Raw genomic sequence first — 21,716 nt, 5'->3', positions numbered from 1 at the left:
AGACAGAGAGTAAAGAAAAATGAAATCAGAATTAAATTATTAATTAATTTGTTGTAGTAGTCTATGTTTGCCAAGTGCTATAGAAATATGGAATCCTGTGATCCATATCTTAGTTGACTAAAGAGACACAACTGATGTATTAAAATATATACATAATAAGTAGCTAGTCAGCATTCATGAATTAATGATACAATATTTGGTCAAATGATAAATTAAAGGTAAATCTCTAGAACTTTATAAACTGTACAGATGAGTATTGAATTACACACAGTCAAATTAAAAATACTTTTGTTTCAGAAAGGCATGTTTTTCCTTCTGAATGACAGAGAATTTTGAGTGACATTCTTAGTAGCCAATTTACAAAATAAATTTCTAGTTTGATTTTTTATGTTCTGTGGACTGTAGAAGATAATGCTGTGTCCTTAAAATCTGTTAAACTTGCCTTAGTTCATGGTTCTTGGTAAAAGGAGATAGGTAATGATTGATTTCTAATCCATCAAAAGTGTGTTTCCATTGCTGTCTCTTTACACAGGGGGAGTAGGGCCTTCAGACCATTTTGAAACTGAATTACAGCCTAAAAAAACGTATGGGAAAAGCAGAGAAGTGGTGAAGGAATAATAAATTATCTGTGAAGACATTGATTATGTGAACCCAAAATGTTAATGTACCATCAGTGTGAAGTTTTGAACTAAAATTAAGTTGTGCATAAAAAAAATAAATTCTAGCATTACAGGAAAATTTGGAAGTGGTGTGTAGCTTAAATTTATTTGATATATTGCTTCTTGGCTGTTGTTACAATTCATCTGAATGGAGTTTGCTTTTGCAGCCCTCTGGCTTCTAATGAAACTACAGAATTCACTATGAGTGAGAGTCTTGCCTCCAGCTCAAGTGATATAAATCTACAAAAAATTACTGAAATTGTTTGGGTAGAACAGAATTTATACTTAAGCAAGTTAATAATCTTGTTAATTGCTAGGTAGTTGTCCACCAAATGACAAAAAGAAGTGTGGGCATGATTAGCAAATATGAGGCATAAGTTTTTACCTCCATGATACTCTGTACTGGCAGGAAAGAGCCTAAAATAGTAGCCTGAGCAAGACAAAGAGCGTGGTGTTCTATAATAAGAGGGTTATGAGTTACTTAGGACAGTGATTCCCAGCTGTGGCCTGTGGAGCACTGGTGGTTCCCAGGACACTTGTGGTCCAGGAAGAGCTGGCTGATCAGATGGAGTTGGCACTCTCGCTGCTTTCCACTTGCTAAGCAGAATGAATAGTAACTAAGAATACTTTTCCAATAATACTTCTTCTGTGTAAGCATTTGCTGCAGTGCCCTTGGAGATGTTTTGCCACCATGAACATGTGGTGCTGGCAAGCAGTGGGATTGTGGTCTGCACTGCTGCAAACAGGAGAGGAGGAAGTCATGGAAGTTTGGTGTTCCAAGAAATGGGTTCCTAAAAATAGGGGCTTTTCCCTGTTGTTGTGCATCACAGAATCACTGAATGGCCTGGGTTGGAAGGGACCTTAAAGATCATTTGGTTCTGACCCCCCTGCTGAGGACACAGACACCTTCCACTAGACCAGGTTGCTCAGAGCTCCATCCAACCTGGCCTTAAACATTTCCAGGGACAGAAGTTACACAGGCACAGGGACTCCGTATGCTTTTGGTATTTTCTTCTGGCTTGTGACTCATTTATTTTAAGTAGATTATATGTTTTTAGTGATTGTTGATGATGGACAATACCTACACTGCTGAATTAGGTGGCTCAGAGATACTAGCAGTCACTGGTATATGCAAAAACGCCTCAGAATTAACCTCTGTCATTCTTAGAAGTTTTTTGACCAGCAAATCCTTATTAGTGCTTCAGCATTGTTTGGTTGGTAATAACAAGAGATATGTGGTCACATTGATGTATGCAGTGATAGCTGTGTTTAAAAGGCATTTATGTCTTGCACATTTATATATACATTTATACACAGGGAGAAAAGCAGTAGGAAGGCAGCTGGGCTGGCACCTCACATGCATACTTTAAGCTTATGCATACACACATTTAATTCACATTACACACATTTAATTCGCATTAATTTCTGCTGCAACAATATTTTTGGCTTCCTAGGCGTATAAATTAAAATGTCTGGGAATCATGGGAAGATGAATTATCTTTAATGTAAGATATTTTGAGGTTTAGTCAGTTATTTTTCTGTATTACATACCCAGAGAACTCTGTTGTCATGTTTATGTCCCAGAATACATTAAAATTCTGCTTAACTTTAATGCAGATTTATATGACATGATTTCTCCCAGTCTAGTGGTATCATGCTGTAGATACATTAAAAACCCCAAGCTTCAAGCATGCCATCCAGGAATTTTTATGTTGGTTTCACAACTATTTTATATCAAAGTGTAGTTTTTTTAATGTATGGAGAGGGGAAGCTTCCTGTTTAGTGAGCTGGTCTTGGCATTGATTAACCACATGGTGCTCATCAGCAGCAAGGGATCCAGGCTGGGGTGTGCACAGAGGGATTGGTTGTTTTCACAGGATGGGACTGGAACTGTCAGCTTTCTGCAGTGCAGTCCTGCTGCCCCTCCTGATCCAGCAGCTGCTGTTGCCCAGAAACCTTATTCCTTCCTTGTCTTGGAAAAGGCAACCTAAGGAAGAAAGTGTGTGTGCATATGTAAAAGTTATTGAGGCATTTAAATGTTGAAGTTTTTGTCTTTGCCTGGTAAGATCTGGATTTTACTGTATGGCCTTTAATGCTAAGTGTCTATTTTAAGGAAACAAATGGTCATTTCATGTTATGAACCCACTGGAATGTTTGAAATCTAAATGTGTGAAAAGTAAGCAGCCCTAGGGATGCCGTACTACGCCGTTTACTTCTTTCCTCTAAACCACATTCAGTTAATTATTCATAGCGGTCCCATAATCGTGCCCATAATTATGCAAATACGTCCTTACAGTGAAATCTTGGCATTTGGCATTGGCTTTATCAGTTCTGCTTAATTTTAAGCATGTGTTTAAAAGTCTTGTTCCATCCAAAATCAAAACTAAGAAAAATAAAATTTTGCCATATATGAAGAATTTCTAAGTTGCTCTATTCTCTTTTCTAGCCATCCAAAATTATAACAATTTTAAGTGTTGATATTATCATACCTTAACAGCTATGTATTTATTTGTTAATATCACTTAAACACTGTTAAGCTCATTTTGGTACCAGTTAATGCATCTCTATATTTCATTGAGTTTGACAGAGTAGTGACTAATTTTTGTTGATGTTACAAAGAATGGGACTTTATCTTTTTATTTCTTTTGGCTATATGAAAAATAGGTTCTCTGCATTCTCTATTTCTTTCAAGGTTTTCCACTGAGTCTTTTGACATAATATCTATTGGAATATTATTGAAAAAATATCCATGAAGAGCTTTCTAATCCATTCTACTACTTTATTCAACTAATTCCTTGGTTAAAAGAACCAGAGTTTTTCATCCATACCTACAAATAAGAGTGATATAATTCTGTTTTTAAAGATGGGTTTAAAAGTAGTGACTTTTGAAACCCAATACAATCTTCTTGATCTTTATCCAGAAAACAGGATGTTAAAAAAAGGCAAAAATTCATCCATTGGAGAGCACAATGTCTTTACTGCATTTCATGAAACTTTGGATGTAGGTTTTGAAATTGTTGATGGATTTTTTTCTGCATTTCATCCTGTGACATAGGTATGTTCTCTAGCTGATACCAGCATTTCTGTTTAGATGCAGGTGGCTTTTAGTGGGGGGGGGGGAAAGTGTTCAAGAATGTGAACCCTGTCAGGAGGTAACAGTTAGATCTTCTGGTATCCTGACTTCTGAAGGTCACAGTTCTCTGGGATGAGCAATGCTGTGATGTTTTAGAGTAACTCATTTAAATGTTTATTATACTGTTAAAAGGAAAGTAAAAAACTAATGTTTATTTTAATTTAATAAACACAATATTGAGACGATTCAGATTGTTTTTCCCAGGGAGAATACTTAGGAATCTTTTGATCCAACTCAGTTTGAAAGATATATTTGCATTTGCTAACAGAATGACAGTGAAGTTTCCCCATAGCAGGTAATAATCCTCATGCCTGAAGGTATAACAGGTCTGGATTTGTTTTTATAGTTGAGTCAAATTTTATTCACTACACCAGTTGGCTACAGGAAGAAAGCTGATCAATACTTTCAATTAACAATTCTAATTTATAATAGAGACCTTTGATTTAATTTTAATTCCCACAAAGCTTGCAGCAAATGGTGCAGATCTTGATGGGATCAGTCCCACGTTTAATGACATTTTTATTTTTAATTGACAGTGATCTACAGCTGTGAGACTGAGAAACCATCAGTAAAGCACAGTGTAATTCCAGACTCTAAAATAATCAGGTTTGGAACATGGACCTGTGGCTAGCACAGGCTTTTCCCATGAGAATTTTCTTGTGTTTTATAAATAAAGTTTGGATGTTATTGGAACAGTGTCCCAGAACTTGGATGGTGCAGGCCTGGCCAATCAGGCCTGGGGGAAGGCTTCTGACCGACCAATCTGGGTGACTTTTGAAAACTCTATATAAATGATGAAATCAAAACAATAAAGGTCATTCCTTCTTGCCACTGAGAACTGGTGCCTTCATTACTCTGCTAGCTGCTCAACAGCGACATCGACCCTTTCTGGTTTTTTTTGGTTTTGGGGTTTGGTTTTTTGGGTTTTTTTTTGGTTTTTTTTATTGTAGGAATTTCCCTTCCTTTAAGGAGCAATGTAGGTATTTCAAGGAGATACAGAAAACTGTAAGGCAGAGTGTGCAGGAGAAGTAACTGCAAATGGCCTCATTCTTTAATGATCAATAATGAATTACTGTTACCTCTAGTGTATCTGCTTAAATCTGTGACTAAGATCTGAGTAGAGGCTGAGTGCTTAGAGCAATGATAAAGAACAAAGTAATGTGGTACTGTGGACTCAGTTTGAATGAGGGAGTCTCATTGCTGCTTGCTGGATGAAGTTTGTCATTTTTTTTTTTCAAGTTTTGATACCACATGGCACTACTCTCTTTCTTTAAGATAGACATATTCTTACCTTTCTGAAGGCTGAATTTGACTTTCTGTGGATTAATGCATCTATTAAAGTAATCTAATTTACTACAGTTATTGAATTACTGGTGTGGTCAGGTGACTACTTAGTTGCCAAATAATTCCCCGTTGGGTTAAACATAGCAGATAATTAAAATTCTCAGGGATTGCCATTGTGGTGTCACTTTTTATCAGACCAGAACCATGGTTGCAAACATTACTGCTGAGTCTTTGCTGTCAGAGACTCTGCTGACTTCTGTGCTATGGTTTGCATGATTTGGAGGAAGAAGTTTCATTTTTCAATTAATCACAAAGAGGGCAATTCCAGTGTTTCTGAATGCACTTCAGTATAAAATTCTTCTTGATCATAGTTGGATCCGTTTATGTCTAGAGCGCAGGTCAAACTCAGTTGATGTCTTTTTATATGAATTATTCTGTAGGGCCATAGGCAGTTTCAAAGTGTTTGTGTTGAGCTGTTGCTTCAATGTCTGATAATGTAAATGAGTGAGGAAACCAAACTTTGTCCAGCTGTGACTCTGGAACTGCTTGTGGTGAGTTGATTTACTTTCCATGTAGGACCTCTCACCTGTGCAAAATGAAGACCAAAAAATCCCTTATTCATCCATAATGACAGATTTTGGAATGGTTTGTGTTGGAAAAAACATTTAAGATCATCTAGTTCCAACCCTTCCACTACACCAGGTTGCTCATAGCCCCATCCAGCCTGCCCTTGAGGGATGGGGGCATCCACAGCTTCTCTGGGCAACCCAGTCCAGTGTCTCACCACCCTCACAGTAGAGAATTTCTTCCTTATATCTAATCTAAATCTGCTCACTTCCAGTTAAAAGCCATTCACTTTTGTCCTATCGCTCCATGCCCTTGTAAAAGCACCTTTCACCTTGCTTGTAGCCAGTTTAACTACTCAGTTTTGTATTGGTGGCACTTCAGTCTATTTCAGCTATCAGGTAAAACTCCAAGTAGTATAAGCCATCACAGTACCTTGGGCATGTTGCCATAGTTGTGTGCTGGGCAGTTCAGGTGAGTGGCTAAGAAAGAAATCTTCAGCATTTTCTCCAGGAAGGTTAAAAAGGAAACTGCTATCTTGGTAACAGAGAATTAATTTTTAAACAGTGTAACAGAACACTAGAGAAGAAAATATATTAATCAGAATTTAAAGTAGTCATTTCACAAAAATGTGTTTCCTCCCCAAAGATACAAAATTTGCACTGCACAGCATAAGCAAATAGTTATTTAAAGTATCAGCAACTGATAAAGAAACCTGCTACATTTATACAAAGTACAAAGTGAAATTCTATTTGTTTTCCTCAGTTTTGCCACTGATTTTCATAAATTTGGACTTTCGCATGTGCAGTTTTGTCCATTTCTCTTTTGCCAGTGGGGATCAGTGCTGGGAGTTACTGATCCATGGCTGGTTCCCTTTGCTGTCAGGTCGCATTCCTTGTGTGAAGAGGAGCCCAGACAGAGATTACAAGGCTTTTCAGGGCAAGTAGCACTGGGAGTGTTGACTGAGTCCTGTGAGGCAGCACTGCATTGCAGAGTATTTTGCAGACATGCTGCACTGCAGCCCTCAGCACTGCTAGCAGGGGAGCGCATTCTCTGCTGCCATAAACTGACGTAGCTCTTCGCAGTCAGCACTGTGACACCCGTGATCAGATGTTTACAGCAGCAGGGAATATAAGATAATAATTTTGAAGGCTTCTTATAATCCATCAGTTTTGAGGGATACAGATGAAAGATGGAAAAAAATTTATGCTTGCCTAAGTGGATCATTTACTCCTTGAAAAGGATGCTATTTTTACATAATTTGCATCTGGGTATTAAATTTAATATTTCTATGGACAAATGAACATAGAAACTTACACTTCCCTTTCTACTTCTATTGAAACAGCATCATCCAAGATGAATATACACAAGGGTAAAGAAAAAGAACTAAGTTTACTGAATGCCTTCCTAATGCAATTATAGGAGCTGGTGAAACAGGAAGTGCACTAGTATTACTTTGGTGTTATTCTGAAGAGTCATACTTCATTGAACATTTCAGTCTTAATTGATATTGCAGTACTGACTGAAATTTTGGGATGGATTTTGAAGAAAAATTGGGACTGGCCTTCCAAATCAAAAGTTAAGCTTGAATTCAGTAGAAGCATCAAGCACTTCAGAAAATGTCACCCATCAATCTGTCAAATCACTGTGAAGTACAGGTTCTGTGTTGTTACTTGGATTGTTGTATATGTGCCCCTCTCAGCTCCTTGCTTTTTCCCTTTTCCTTCTCTTAACATTGTGGTGTGTGCCTTCTCATTTTCTTTTACTTTGAAAATAATTCTTTTTATTTCCTGTCTGTGAAATAACATGGGCTGTCTTCCTTGGCCAGCTGTCTTACTCTGCTCCAAACTTCGGCTCTCCCTTGTTTGCTCTCAGTCCTTCTTTCTCTGTTTGTATCTGTTTAAACTTCCCAAAGTTTTGAAGTGCTGTTTTCAATAGGTGTGACTGTTGGACTTGCCTACTGTGGTGCAGCACCTCATTTGTAATAATCAATGGAATCAATGCCAGTGGAGTGATACTCATCTATTTTTGTTCCCTTCAAGGCTCACACAGTTTCCACTGTCCTTTCCTTCCCATCTATGCTACATCTACGCATTCTCGGTCATGTGCAGAACATTATTATTCTGGTTCTCTTCCATTGTTAATCTCTGTAAAAGCAAGTTTTGTTGAAGTGTGCAGTTTTATTTGTGTAGGCAAGTGGGGGAATTGGCAAAGCCTTACACTTGGCTTCAGTGTGTCCAGAAATAAGAAATGTAGCATGGACAATCAGCTTCCCATGGGCTCAGACCTCTTTGGTTTTTGCTCCTTGAGGTAATTTTTTGTTGAATTCAGATCTGCTCCTGTATAGTGATGTGTCTCTAATTTCTACCCCACAATGTGTAGGGGATTTTTGTAATTTTGTTTTACTATTTGTTTTTCCTCTTTCTAATGTGATGCTGAAAATTCTTACAGATTGCACTTTCTGCAGTTATTCAAGCTTACTGACTGCAAAATGTAGTAATTCAAATCCAGAAAACTTTACCATTTACATTATGTAAAACACCCATATAACATTTGCTTTATGCCCATTAAAGTGCTTGGAATGGAGGCATTGATCAGTGTAGAACTGCATAACAAAACAGTCTTTAGTGGTGTTTGCTTTGCCAAAATTGGAGTCAACCAACAAAATTCCGCTTCAAAGTTTATACTGTTATTTAATCATTACTTGGTAATAGTTAATCTAAGCAGAGGGAAGTAGGACTGAGAATGTAAAATAAAGTTTCTAAGAGATAATTTTAAAAGTTCAGGGTGCTCATGTATGCTTTTAATAAAAATCTGTGGTTTAGTATTTGTCATGTTTATTAGTTCATTCTGTCAGACTACACTAGTACTAATTTAATTATAATACAGCTTCCTTTGAAAAACATATTAGGTGTTAAACAAGTGTCCCAGCAATAGGTATGTAGGGGGCGAAGGAAATCAGAAGTTCAATTTGTAAAATAAGGTCTTGTTTTTTTTCTTGTAAAGAAAATAATATATGTGACCACTTCAGTATCTTGAGTAAATGGTAATTTATTTGTGGAGGATACCTTTACAAAAAGTAATTGCTCCAATAAACACTAATGAGTGGGGTGTTTATCTTAAAAATTGCGTGAACAGTTCCTGAGGGTGCTAGGGCCAGACTAAGGTCTAAGGGTTAATCTAAAACACAATGCTTTAAGACCTGGTTCTTGGTGTCAGGAGGAGTTCTTCAATATTTATTTAACATTCTTTTGGGGTTTCCATCCTATATCTTTGGAATTTTATTGCTTGCTGATAAAAATATCCATGTTTCACTAATCAAATGAAAGATCGGGTGAAACATTGAGGCTTTGAGCAGTGTATCTTTAAGGGATGCCCATACTAGACTCACAAACATTAAGTCTCCATTTTTAAGCTTACAGTTCTATTTAAACACTTTCAAATAGCATCATTCAATTTTAAGGAATCATTGTCTTCTGCTATAAGAAAAAAAGCAATCAGATTATTTTTTTAATGTAGAGTTAGTATTATGTACACCATTTTAAGAGCTAATCCATCTAAGTAATTTAGTTGTAATTTCTGCTTGTCACTGTGTAAAGGAAAAAGATAAAGTTTTCCAGGTGTTGCTTCATCTAAACACAAGTTATTCAGTCAAAACTCCTGCTCCTCCCACTAGTGTCTACGTGTGTTTGTAGTGGAAAAAGGAAGTGGTGCATAAAGTCTAAAACACTTGGCCCAATATGCTGGTTGTACTTGGGGTATTAGGTGGAGATGCAAAGGGATTAATATGTCCCTGAGCTACCCCCCAGTTCAGTCCCACACATACATACCTGCAGAAAGTCCAATTCTGAAAATTCTTGACCACACGAGTTTATACTAGTGATTCATTAAAGTTTGTCCTTAGATATCCTGCAACCACTTCTTAAGAGTAAATGGTCCATGAAAGAGGAGAATACAGTGAAGGTAGCCAGTGGCTTTTACCTCCCTTTCCTTCATGATATGTAATTGCAAGTCACCTTTTCACATGGTTCCTTACTTGAGTTCATGAGTAATTTGGAGGCCTGGTTTATGAGCGAATCTTGGGATGGACCTCAAAGTCCCTGTATAAGTGGAGAAGTGTCTAGATGTACTGAGCTCAAATACTCAGTCACCTGTTGTGACCAGGGCAGGTTGGAATTTGGACATGTGAGCCTTCCCATGCGAAATTTGGGAAATACAAAGGCATGCAGAAAATTGAGGGTACTGTTGGAAAGTCAGGCCTCTAGTATCTTTTTGAATCATCCAGTAAAAAGAAGTCTATGATTTTTGCAGACTTTTTAATGCGTTGCTAAATTTTATGAATTGCCAGCCTAAAGTCTGCTCATATAACTGCTATGCTTTTTTTTCTGCATAAGAATTTCCCTTGCATACACAGCAGAAAAACAAACAAACACAATTCTCTGTTATTTCCCTGAAAACCAAAGTCCTCTTTCCTAGCAAGATTAACTTGTCGACTAATCTTAGAGCAAACACTTTATTTTAATCTATCATTGTTTTCTGCCTGTGGTTTTAGCAGAGGTCAGAAAAAGAGTTTAATTAAAGTGGTGGCGCGTTTGTTTTTCCAAAAGCACATCAGAAAATTAATGCATTGCCAAAGAAAATACAGAAATACAGTATTTCTTTTAATACACAGCACTTAAATTAAGTATTAAAATCATGTCTTGGCCCAGATGGGGTGTTTGCAGCAAAAGGTACAGGTCGTATAATTTCTACTATCTGAAAACTGCTTAAATGAGCTCTCTGCAGCCATGGCATGTATTCCACACCTGAGGTGAAGTCACTCTGGTCCCTTCTTTGATGTAGAGCCCTTGGAGTGCTGACTGCCAGTGTGTTTGTGCAAGTCTGTTTGCTTATACAAAGAACCCATTTAAGCTTCTCCACCCAAGAAATTCATGTTGATTTTGGATAATCCCTGGGTGATTTTATTCCGTAAAATAAATAAATAAATCCTTCAAACTTGTGACGCAGCCCAGCTCTCGCACATTTTGGACTATTAGAAGTGTAGCATTTGTGTTGGGGAAACATGAAGTGACACGAGGCGTGGGCAGTTTTATATTTGTCCAGATGTCAAATAGGATGCTGTACTGTATTTCAGTACAGGGTTACGTGACGCTGGAGTTTCACCTGAGGAGTGTGGGGTCAGTCTGTGATGAGAGTTCTCCATGGGGATTACCAGACCTCACACTGCACGCTCATCCCCCAGTGTGGCTTCTCTAGGAATAGTGCCAAGGTGATTGGGTTTGGCAATAAACTAGTATTTCAGAAGAAAAGGAAAAGCTGTATTAAACAGCTGAAACAATTCTCTGGTGTCAGCCTTGGCTGTCAGGACTCACTTGCAGCCTCAGAGAGGTTCCCTGTGTGTGTAACACAGGCCAGTAGCTGTGGGAATCACAGCATCCTTGCTCTGAGTGTGTGAGCAGGGCTCTGCTGAGGGTGATTTGGCCCAGCTCACTAGAACGAATGTCCATAATCATCATCAATCACAACTGGCCCATCCAATTAAAAATCACTTCTGCAAGCTCTACTCTCCCTGACTCCCTTAAGGGAACTCTGGTGCACAGGCTTGAGTTGAGTGTGCTCGAGTCCTAAACTCAAGTCTGGCCAAATGCAAGGAGGAAAAGCCATTGTTTTCACTTTATTCTCAATCCCCAGCCATATCCTTCCTCAGGGTTCTTGCTTTGGCAACCCAGCTGGTTCTGAACAGGCTCATCTCTATTGAAGTCAATAACTATATATATGTTGGCCAGAAGGTCTACACTGCTATTTATTAGGTAAATAGATCTTAAATTAGATATGTAATGTCTTAACTAAAATAATTAATTGTATTTGTCTAACATGGTTATCCAAACTTGGAAAGTACTGAGATGAGTCTAGACTGTCTCAGCTGTGCCATTTATTAATTTCATAACAGCAATCTTCAGCAACTCTTTTAGCAGATGCTGAATTTGTGTAGGGAAAAGCAGCCATTAACCTCATGAGACTGAATAATGCAAATAAAAATTTGCTTTGTCTGCCTCTTGGTTTCTGGGGTCTTGAGAACCATGAAAAGTTCTCTAGAAGATTTATACACCTACTTTGCCTCTTTTTCCCTTGCTCTAACTGGAAAAATAAGCTGAAACCACTTATTTTCAAGAATTGAAATGAAATGTAAAACATTAAAAGGTGTGCTGATAAATTACTGCAATGGCTGTGCCTGAGTAAAGCAGTATGGAAATTATACCAAATGTTTACCAGGGACAATTGACCTGCTCAACCAACATGTAGCCATATATGTATACTCAACAGAACTTATTCTTTCACATGCTGCTTTATCCAATGGGCCATCATGTTGCTAGTGTGCTGGGCTTTTTGTGTTATATATACCTGTAATTAGACTTGGGATGTAGACAACCTATTCCTACGAGGCTGAGCTGCTGTGTAATTAAATGTAGAAAAGACAGCTTTTGCTAAAAATAGAAATTAAGTTTAAAAAGAATGTTTTGGCCTTAGGCTTTTATTTAGAGTTTTGGAAAATAGAACAAACTCTTTGTTTTCCATTACTTGTAGAAAGCCTAATAAACAATTACTTCTCATCTAATTTTGCATTTCCTGGGTGTGTTTTAGTAAACCCTTTTTCATTTTGAGTAAATTACTCTAAATTATGCTGGTTTATGATCATTACTCGTTTTAGCAGAAATATTAGTTTAACTGAAAAACAACTTTGTTGGGACTTTGGTGGTAATAATTTAAACTCAGAAAGGAGCCATCTTGAGCAAGTATTTTGCTTCTAAAGGTTATGTTTGATACAGATGATCAAAAAGGTGATGTAATGCCAGTCCACTTGGGCTGCCAATTAGTGCTGTCACTATCAACCTTCCAAAAACTTCTCTACAGCTGTGTTTGTAGTTTTTAGCATTTGAGATTACTGTCTGGTTGTCACCAAATTTACTGTGTATGAATTAAAGCACTAACAGCCATGATTTGATAAATGCTGTTCACACTCATAGGCAGTTAATTCATGGTTCCCTCTTTCTCCTAGGTGCAGAACAATATGAAATAGACCTAGGATGCTATCTGGCTTTCTCTTGCCGTAGTTTTTCAATGTATTTCAGTCTTTTTAGTGTATTTATCTTTACAGTGCCTTTGCCTGGTGGGTATTTTCTTCCACATCAACTTTTCTCACAGGGAACTGTTGCAGAGCACATCAAAAGGCACCAAGTGGGAAGCTAAACACCTTGGAGGGGCAGTTAGGGATGTCTGTTAGCTGTTGCTGAGTTGTTAGAGGTGCGTGGCTTTTTAGGAACCTGGGAGCCATCTGTAGGACCATGGCTCAGCAACGAGCTGGTCCCCATCGTGTGTCTGAACCATACTGCCAGGAGATTTAGTTTACTTGAGATTAAAACTGCATTGCAAGTCAACCTGTAAGGAGCATGAAAGAAATTTTACCTGGAGTATGAATTTGAACCCTGAGATAATAGCATGGATTTAAGAGATTAAGTGATACTGGTACTACTCTATCTCATCTAGAGAAGCTAGAGCATGCATTCCTTCATGCTTTCTGTCTCTTTTCTTTCATTCTTTTTTAAATTATTTCTTCTTACAGTCCTGTCAGTAGAGTAGTCCAGCATGAACTGGAGTGGTATATCCTTAACATAGTGTTTAGTTGAGTGGGTGGAGCACTTCTCTAGCAGTTGAAAGAGCTGTGAACTCCCTTAGACTGGGGAACTTCAGGTCACCCTTGTAATGAGCAGGAGTTAAGGATGGTCGGATTGCTGTATGTTCTTGCAGACCCCAGTTCAATTTGTCTTGTTGGCTGGCCAGGAAGCAAGGAGCCAAGTCCTCATCATGAGGGATTGTCCAAGCTCCTTTAGAAGGTCCCTGGCAAAACAGGAGTGAAATTGTACTGTAAACTAGAACCATGAAGCTCTGACTTGATTGTCCTCTTTGCAGCTGAATTGACAGTGATAAGAGCCTGCACTAACAGGGATATTTTATGTAGGCACTAGTATTTTGTGTTGACACATACGCATTTCCTATTTTTCCTCATTCCATGGGCCATTTTTGTGCATCTTTAAGACAGGAGATTTTGAATATCTGAAAGTTGTTAGTGCATGATGACATATATGATAGCTTGTCTTCTGTGAGGAGGGACTCATTCCTGGGCAGTATGGCTGTTGTAGGTACTGATCTCTCAGTGTAAACTTGGATTGATTTAAGCTGATCCAATGCCCTGATTTTGGTCTTGTTCTGAGTGAAGGAGATCAGAATACTAGATGATGTGCCATAGAATCTCCCTGTGTTTACATATCTTTTGCTGGTTCCCAAGCTATACATAAAGCTTTACATCCTGTGCATCTGATTTATCAGTCTATATTTTCCATTGGTGGTAATTGAAAATTAAATTTTTAAGTGTGGTGGATTGTTGGGGTTTTTTGTGCTTGGTTTGTTTGGGGTTTTTGTTAATGCTTGGATTGTTGGGGTTTTTTTAATTAATATATGTGTTTATTTCAATGTTTTACAAAGAAAGTGGGGGGAGCGGGGGGAAGACATTCCTGAAATTTCTTTCACTGAACCAAAGGACTTCTTTTCTTTTCTATTTCAGACACAGATATTAAGGAGCTAGAGGATGTTTTTGGACTAAACGGACAAGTAGAGCATAAGCTGAACTTCCTCAAAAAGAATGTGTCCAAAGATATAAAGCTGGTACTGATTGCTCATTCTATTGGTTGCTACATCACCCTGGAGATGATGAAGCGAGCGTCAGAACTTCAGGTACATCAACCTTCTTGAGTTCATATCAGTTGTATTATTAGCAAAGCAGTGCACATGCTCAGCCTATGGGTAATGCCATGTGTTTCCTGTGGAAACTCTATTCTGCTACATACAAACAAAAGCAAAAGATGGCTGATCCTAGTAAAGTATAAAAAAGCAGACTGATGTAATTCTGAGTCTGAATTTGCATCTTTAATGCCCTTCGAAGATAAATAATAATGGTGAGAACTATCTTTATGATTTCCTTGTTCTCATCTTTAAATAATTTATAAGCTGATCACTAGATGTTTGGCAATTACATTATATATTACATCAAAAGTTAAGACTGATTATGATCTTTATAGTGGTTTCTTATCTTGAGGTGAACAGATTGATGGTTAGATATAGGAAAATGGAATGAATAGTAATTTAAATTGTGAGGAGAACTGCTATGAAAGACGTTGATTTTAAAATTTAATACAAATATCACAGCTTCTGCAACTCAGTCTTGTTTTGTGTAACTCAATGAGAGTGAGAACTGTTACTGCATGTTCTGTATATCTGAACATTTTTCTTTGTCACTGTGAAGCAGTAAGAAGGCTGAAGCAAGACCATGTCCTTGCCCTCTGAAAATGGCAAACTGTGCTCAGTAATAACTCGCTCTACTAGTGGTTGAAGTAGGGAATTTTTATTCTTAAACATTCACTGTTGCTAAATCATTGCCTCTTCCTTTACTTTATAAAATCCTCAGTGGAAGGAAGTGCCATGTTAGTGGTGACATGAAGTTTGGGGTTAATATATGCGTGTGGGTAATATATGTAATGTATGTGGTTAATATATGCATATCCACTTCTTCATAACCATTTCCACTTCTAACTTTTTCATTTAAAGGAAAGAGGAACTAAAAATGTGAAACATGAGGATAACCTGATATATTTCGACAGGCATATTTCACTTGGTGATTATAAACAAGAGCATTTTTTGAGAGAAATCTGATATATTTTCAGGAGGGAACACTCTAGAAAATACCATGTGCATTAATTTGTTAAAAAGTGCCAACTTTTCTTGGGTCAAAATCTGTAGTCTTTGTTGCTCAAATGATTTTATCTGGTTTCAGTTAAATTATAAATTGTTGAGTAACATTTTTACACCTGGCTCACCGGATGCTGGCAGCCTGCTATTCATCAGTGTTTTGAAACGCTGGGATCTTTGGGACACTCTCAGACTTCATGGTGCACTGTGTGCATAAAGTTAATATATGACAAGCTACATTTAAGATGCATTCAACAATAGAAAATATTTGTGTAAGCCAGGGTATTGTGCAACCTTTGTCCCTTTGCCAAAAATAAGTTAACTCTTAGGTTTTATAACATATGAAGTGTGATAATAAGAAACTTGTGTTTCCATCTCTCCCTTTATTTTTACTGGAATATTTGATTCCCACAAGATCTTGAGCACATATGTGTATTTTAGTAGCTAGATCATTTGATTTTATTTTTGTGTAGTTCTTGGTGATATTCTTTCATTACATGAATTTTGGTTTGGTCTTAAAATTATTTTCTTTAAGAGTCTTTCATTGTTTACAGTTTATTAGCCTGAGGTAGAGGTTAATTTGTTGTCTTTATTGTTCAAATGAGCCAGTAAACATTTATATTTGGAATGTATGTTTAGCAGATTTGATTTTTAGAATCACAGAGTCATAGAATTGTTAAGTTTGGGAAATATCTCTAAGGTCATCAAGTCCAATTCTTAATGCAGCACTGCAGCGTTCACCACTAAACCATGTCCCCATGGTGCCACAGCCACATGTTTCTTGAACAATTCCAGGGATGGTGATTCAACCACTTCTCTGTGCAGTCTGTTCCAATGCCTGACCTCCCTTCATTGAAGAAATTTTTGTTTCACAATTTAAAGCTCTTCCATAGTCCAACTAAATAAAGACTAGATTGTCCCTCCCTTAGCATGCATGAAAAGGAGAAAGTACTGTTCCCTCCTCTCTCCTTCTTGGTTCCTCTTCAGCTGTTTCCACAGAATCATAGAATCATCAAGGTTGGAAGAGACCTTCAAGAACATCAAGTCCACTCATTAACCCATATTCACCCCTAAACCATATCCCCAGGTGCCTCATCCAGATGCCTTTTCAACACTTCCAGAGACAGTGACTCCATCACCTCCCCGTGCGGCTTATTCCAATGCCTGACCACTCTTTCAGTGAAAAAAACTTTCTAATAACTAATCTGAGTTTCCCTTGGTGCAACTTAAGGCCATTTCCTCTTACGTTTTCACTTGAGACAGGGCAGAAGAGACTGACCCCCACCTCACTGCAGCCTCCTCTGAGGTAGGTGTAGAGGTCCCCCTGAGCCTCCTCTTCACCAGACTAACAAGCCCAGCTCCCTCAGCCACTTCTCGTAAGACTTGTTATCTAGACCCTTTACAACCTTCATTGTCCTTCTGCGGAGCCAAATGCTGCTCATATCTAGGGCCCCTGTGCTCTGCAAGTAAATGGGGTACTGCATTTTTTTTCCTTAAAATTGTGTGAAATAATGCTTTCTTATTTCATTAAGAGAAATTAAACAGGAATTGCCAGTTTATTCCAGCATGAATTCAGTTTTGGAGCCCATCCCTATTTTCCCATTGACTCTCAAGGAGACTTCTGCTGTGGGTTCCCTCAGGAGATCCATTAGCACAAACTTAGTCCTGGGTTGATGCCTTTAGCCAAGTCTGATTGGTTGAGAAGGGCATGCAGGTTGCACCCATACTTGTAACTAAGTGGGGCTATGGCACAGATTTGAATATTGGGATAGTGGTGTTTGAAACTTACCTTTAAGTGACGTTTTGGCCCAAAGGAGCCAGCAACTCCCAGCAGCACCCTTGCATGGTTCTTGGCTTGGCAGAGGCCCAGGACCATTCCCAGTAGTTAGTGTGCATGCTGACATTCTCTTTGGAGGCAGGAGGAGGTTCATCCATGTGGACACAGACCATCCCGTGCCCTCTGTTCAGCAACAAGGCTGCAGAATAATTCCTGGCTGCTCTGTTTTCTGGCTCGCGAGTAACCACAAACACTTTCCAGTTGTCATGGTGGGCTTCATGTCTTAACAACATTCACCTCTTCGTGGGAAATAAAGCATCCAGATTTTGCCAGACTGCTAAAAAAATTTGGCACTGGGAAGGAAAAAAGTCAGCCTCACTTTGTGGATATGGAAAACTGCAATAATGTACAGCTTCCTTGATACTTGCTCTTAACCTCATAATCTTCTTCATTCTTTATTGAGACAGCAGAACTGAAAAATTAGGCTGAGTGACCAAATGATTTTCTCAGTTGTTGGAACGTGCATCTGACTCATAAACATGCTACATCCTCCAGGCATTCTCTTCTAAAATGCAAATACTTATTTGAAGGATTTCCTTGTGCTTTACTGGCAACACTACTGAGTGTTTCCTAAAACACTCCATTTGAGCATTAATTTAATCAAAGATTGATAAATTTCCTTGCTAATGAAATTCAATCTCTTAGAGCATTAGTCTTTCATTTGCAGTGATGCTTTTGAAATGCTAGCACCTTTGTGGGTAGTAAATTAACTCTTTTTAATGAGTACAATGTAAGTATTGGTCTTCCTGTAAAACTCATTGAGGAGGAAATGTTTAAAACCTCTGAGTATGTATCAGTTTAAGAAAATAAAATTTCTGTAATATCTAAATCAAGCCCAAGCATTGTTACTATGTTTCAATAATGTGAAGGAATATTGAGTATTGCTAGAACTTGTTGATTTCATAAATGACAGCTAAAAACAGAACTTGGAATAATTGTGCTTAAAACAGATTCCTAACTTGGGAGCCCTGACATCATTCCTGTGCCCATACTAATTACTTAGTTTCAGTTGTCAAACACTTGATTGTGAGTTTGGGAAGCGCTTTCATAATGTTAGGAAAGAGAAAACCTGCCATATTTTTAAATATGGGTATTTCTACAAGGAAACAAAGTTCTTTACTCTGGAATTACTGGGAATCCACAGGATTTGTGAGTTTGTGAGATTAAAAGAGGGAGATTTTTTGAACAGTACAGGAACTACGAAACATGTCTGACCTTTGAGATAATAGGGAATCTTTTCAGCAGGATTAAAGGAAGAGGGAAGGAATGCATGAAAGCAGTGATATTTGTTCAGTTTCTATTTTGCTGAGATTAGAATTTAAATATATAATTCAATACTTGTGGTGTCACCATTACAGAAAACATCCTCTGAAAGGATGGTAATGTAGCAGGTTCTGAATAGAAATTCTGGTGCTTTTTGGAAAGAGAGAGAAGATGAAAACGTAACCACACCTGAGATTAAAAGGAATATAAATTTTTATTCTGTTCTTGGAAGTTTCATTTGATATAATAGCATGTAATTCCAATGTTGATTACCTAAATTAGATGTCGTGGTACTTTAAACAAAGCTGTTTACTTAGCTGTTGTCTAGGTAAATTAACTTCTGATGGTCTTACTGTCCAGTATAAAATATGCTTAGCAAAGAAATAAATTTTTAGCCACTTTGAATGCTCTCTTACAAAAATAAGCTTATCTCAGATATTTTGAAGAGTACAGTGCAACTGCATAAAATAGAAAAATATTATAGAAATACATATTGAGAGAGGGAGAGTAATAAATATATTATTTTTTTGTGAGTTGCAGTCTTAAACGAAAACGTGCAAAAAATCAGCGTAAAAATTAAAGTGGTAAAAGACTTACAGTGACACATCAGTGACAATATTTGTAAAATTATTATGCAGGAAAAAACCAGATGGCCATGCTGAGCAGACCTCACAAGGGAATCGGTGCACATTTCAGATAACTGCATATCTTGTGAGGAGAGCTATGAATTTCTAGGCCATGATATAAAACTAAACTGACTCTGGTGTTTTTTTCTTCTTCAGTCCATCCATCCATATAAATGAAGTACATAAAAAAAGAACAAGCTAACAGCGTTGGGCTCATTTACACCCACCTCCATCCCCCTCTAAGTGTTGAGGAAGCAAGAAAAGGCGTACTCTGACACAATTTTGCACATATTAAACATGAATCCAAGGTCAGCTGTCTTCAGTGAGATGAGTGTGTCAATTTAACTTTATGGATATTTTAAGTTGGTCTCTGAGTTGGATTATTTCTAGGGGAGTGGCAGAGAAAGAGAGAGGGAGAGAGAGATTTGGCGGTTCTATCAGTTCTTGATATATCAAGTCTTTGGAAGCATGCACAAGGAAGCCCAGGTGGTCTGAGACAGAAATTAGAGTAAAATTTGCTTTAGTTGACAGTTTACACATTACAGAGTCTGCAAAATCCACCTTGCAAGTTGCTTCAGGCAGTATCAGTAATTCTGGAGGAAAAGGCAGTAAAGCAGCAACAGGATCATGCGGCATATGTAAATATTAGGCAGCTTGCTTGCCTGGAAAAAGAGAGAAGTAGTTCAGGTGGTCTGTTAAATCTAACCAAATCAAATAAATAAGATACTGTATCTTTGAAGCATTGAAGAAGTTTCTACAAAGATTTGTAGAAAGATTGTTTTTTTCCTAAAAGAGAAAATATGAAAAAACCTTCACATGAAAACCGAAGGCAAATATAAAATGTCCTCTCTTGCGGGTGGGAAGCTGCAAAGTAAAGAGATGGGTTCATGGTAAATGAAGGTTTGTTAGGGAGGTGCTAACTTTTGACTGAAGCACTGGCCTGGATTTAAAATTTCAACAAACCCTGAGAACACCATCCATGAAAGGCCACTAACTGTGGAATGGGGTTGAGAATGTCAGCTCACCCAAGAGACTTCTAGCAACTATTCTTTTCACTGGCTTGATGACAGACCCTAACCCTGAGGGACCCAGTTATATTCTCTTCTACATTTACCCGTCAAAAATAGCTTTTAAAAATGTAAACTGTAAGAAAATGCAGCAGTCAACAGGCAGATGGGCTCTTTTGTATAATCCTCCATGAACACTGCCTTTGTCAGTAGGAGCAGGCACTGTCCTTTGCCATGTGCTGCATAGATCTGCCAGAAATTACTTTTATCTTCACAGGCAAACAACCCCACCTTGTAATATGGACAACAAAAGAATGTGAAGTGTCTCAAGGATACAAAAAATTAATTTAGAAAACTTAAAATGAAATGAAATAACACTCTGTTGAAGGTGACACAACTGCAGATGTGACATGCCTGGGGGAAGTTGAATTTTGAACAGTTTGCCATGTGTATCCATTGTGTACCTTGTATGGTTTTTGAAGTGGGTGAAACAGGCAGGTATCACTTGCTCTGTCCTGGATCTTTATGGGGAATAGTGGATTACATATAGTTCAGTAGTCTTCTGAGTCAAGAAAATTTGCAGTCCAGAATTGTTGAGGATGAGATGAGATTGGTCAATAGCAGAGTGAGAATCTTTGCAATTAAAAGGGAGGCTTGACAAAATCAGCAACACTGTATCTGTCAGGTCATAATTACCAAGCAGATGAGTAATAGTTTCTGTTTTTAACATTGATCACATTTTTGGGAGTGAGGATTTGGAGTTAATGATAGCATTGGCCTAAGATTTCCTTGTTTAGATCATAAGTCTGTGAACAGAAAGCCTGAGGAAAAACTTAATTCCCAAGATTTTCTGTTCATAAAATTTTATTTTGTTCATAATGTTCACTGAAACTTCAACTTCTCTCACCTTTTTCAATATACTGATTTACTGCTCAGTTGAACACAGAAACAATATAAAAAAGTGAAATTTTGATGTGTGCTGATTCAAAGAAGTAAAACTTAAAAACTATTGATTTGATTTCAGGAGACTTGATTTTTCCATCACATTGTGTTTATTTCACTGCTAATGAAACATCTGATTCCAAGAGTATGTAGTTAAAATTCAAATACACCTATAAAAATTATTTTTTCTAGAAAGTTTAAAAGACATTAAAGTAGCCAAATGTACAAATAGAAAAGAAAGAAAAATAAACTGAAAAGTGGAATCTGTGATCATTCATCAGGAATCCAAAGTAAAACATGAGAATGAGGAGGAAATGAAGGACTAAAAATACAGAGATGGTTGAAATGGTGAATGGCAGAATAACAGGATTTATTAAGTACTGAATTCTTACAGATTTGTTCATAAAATCTTGTTATTTTGAATCTCCAGAAATTTAGGTTCATATTGTAGTAACTAAGTGAAAAGACTGTATAAAAATGAGGGAATCGAAATCAAGAAGTGAGTTTCAAAACCAATTAGGATTTATGGCATATGTTTTAAGAAGAGCTCAACACCCTTTAGCAAGCCAGATTTCCTGAGGAACTTTTTATGCTGGGAGG

General features: G+C 37.6%; 1 protein-coding gene across 2 annotated transcripts in view; it reads left to right on the top strand.

Annotated features, from left to right (window-relative positions):
* LDAH (lipid droplet associated hydrolase) overlaps positions 1–21,716 on the top strand; it is a 113,509-nt gene that overhangs the window by 33,680 nt on the left and 58,113 nt on the right. For both annotated transcript variants that reach the window (XM_085056965.1, XM_085056964.1), the window contains exon 4: positions 14,261–14,430. In XM_085056965.1, coding sequence (XP_084913091.1) covers positions 14,261–14,430 — 170 coding nt within the window. The remainder of the gene's footprint in view (positions 1–14,260; positions 14,431–21,716) is intronic.

The sequence above is a fragment of the Lichenostomus cassidix genome, chromosome 3, assembly GCF_008360975.1.
Source record: "Lichenostomus cassidix isolate B80296 chromosome 3, HeHo_3.0, whole genome shotgun sequence".
NCBI lineage: Eukaryota > Metazoa > Chordata > Aves > Passeriformes > Meliphagidae > Lichenostomus > Lichenostomus cassidix.
Note: the sequence above shows the minus strand (reverse complement) of the source record. Positions and strands in the feature narration are given on the sequence as shown.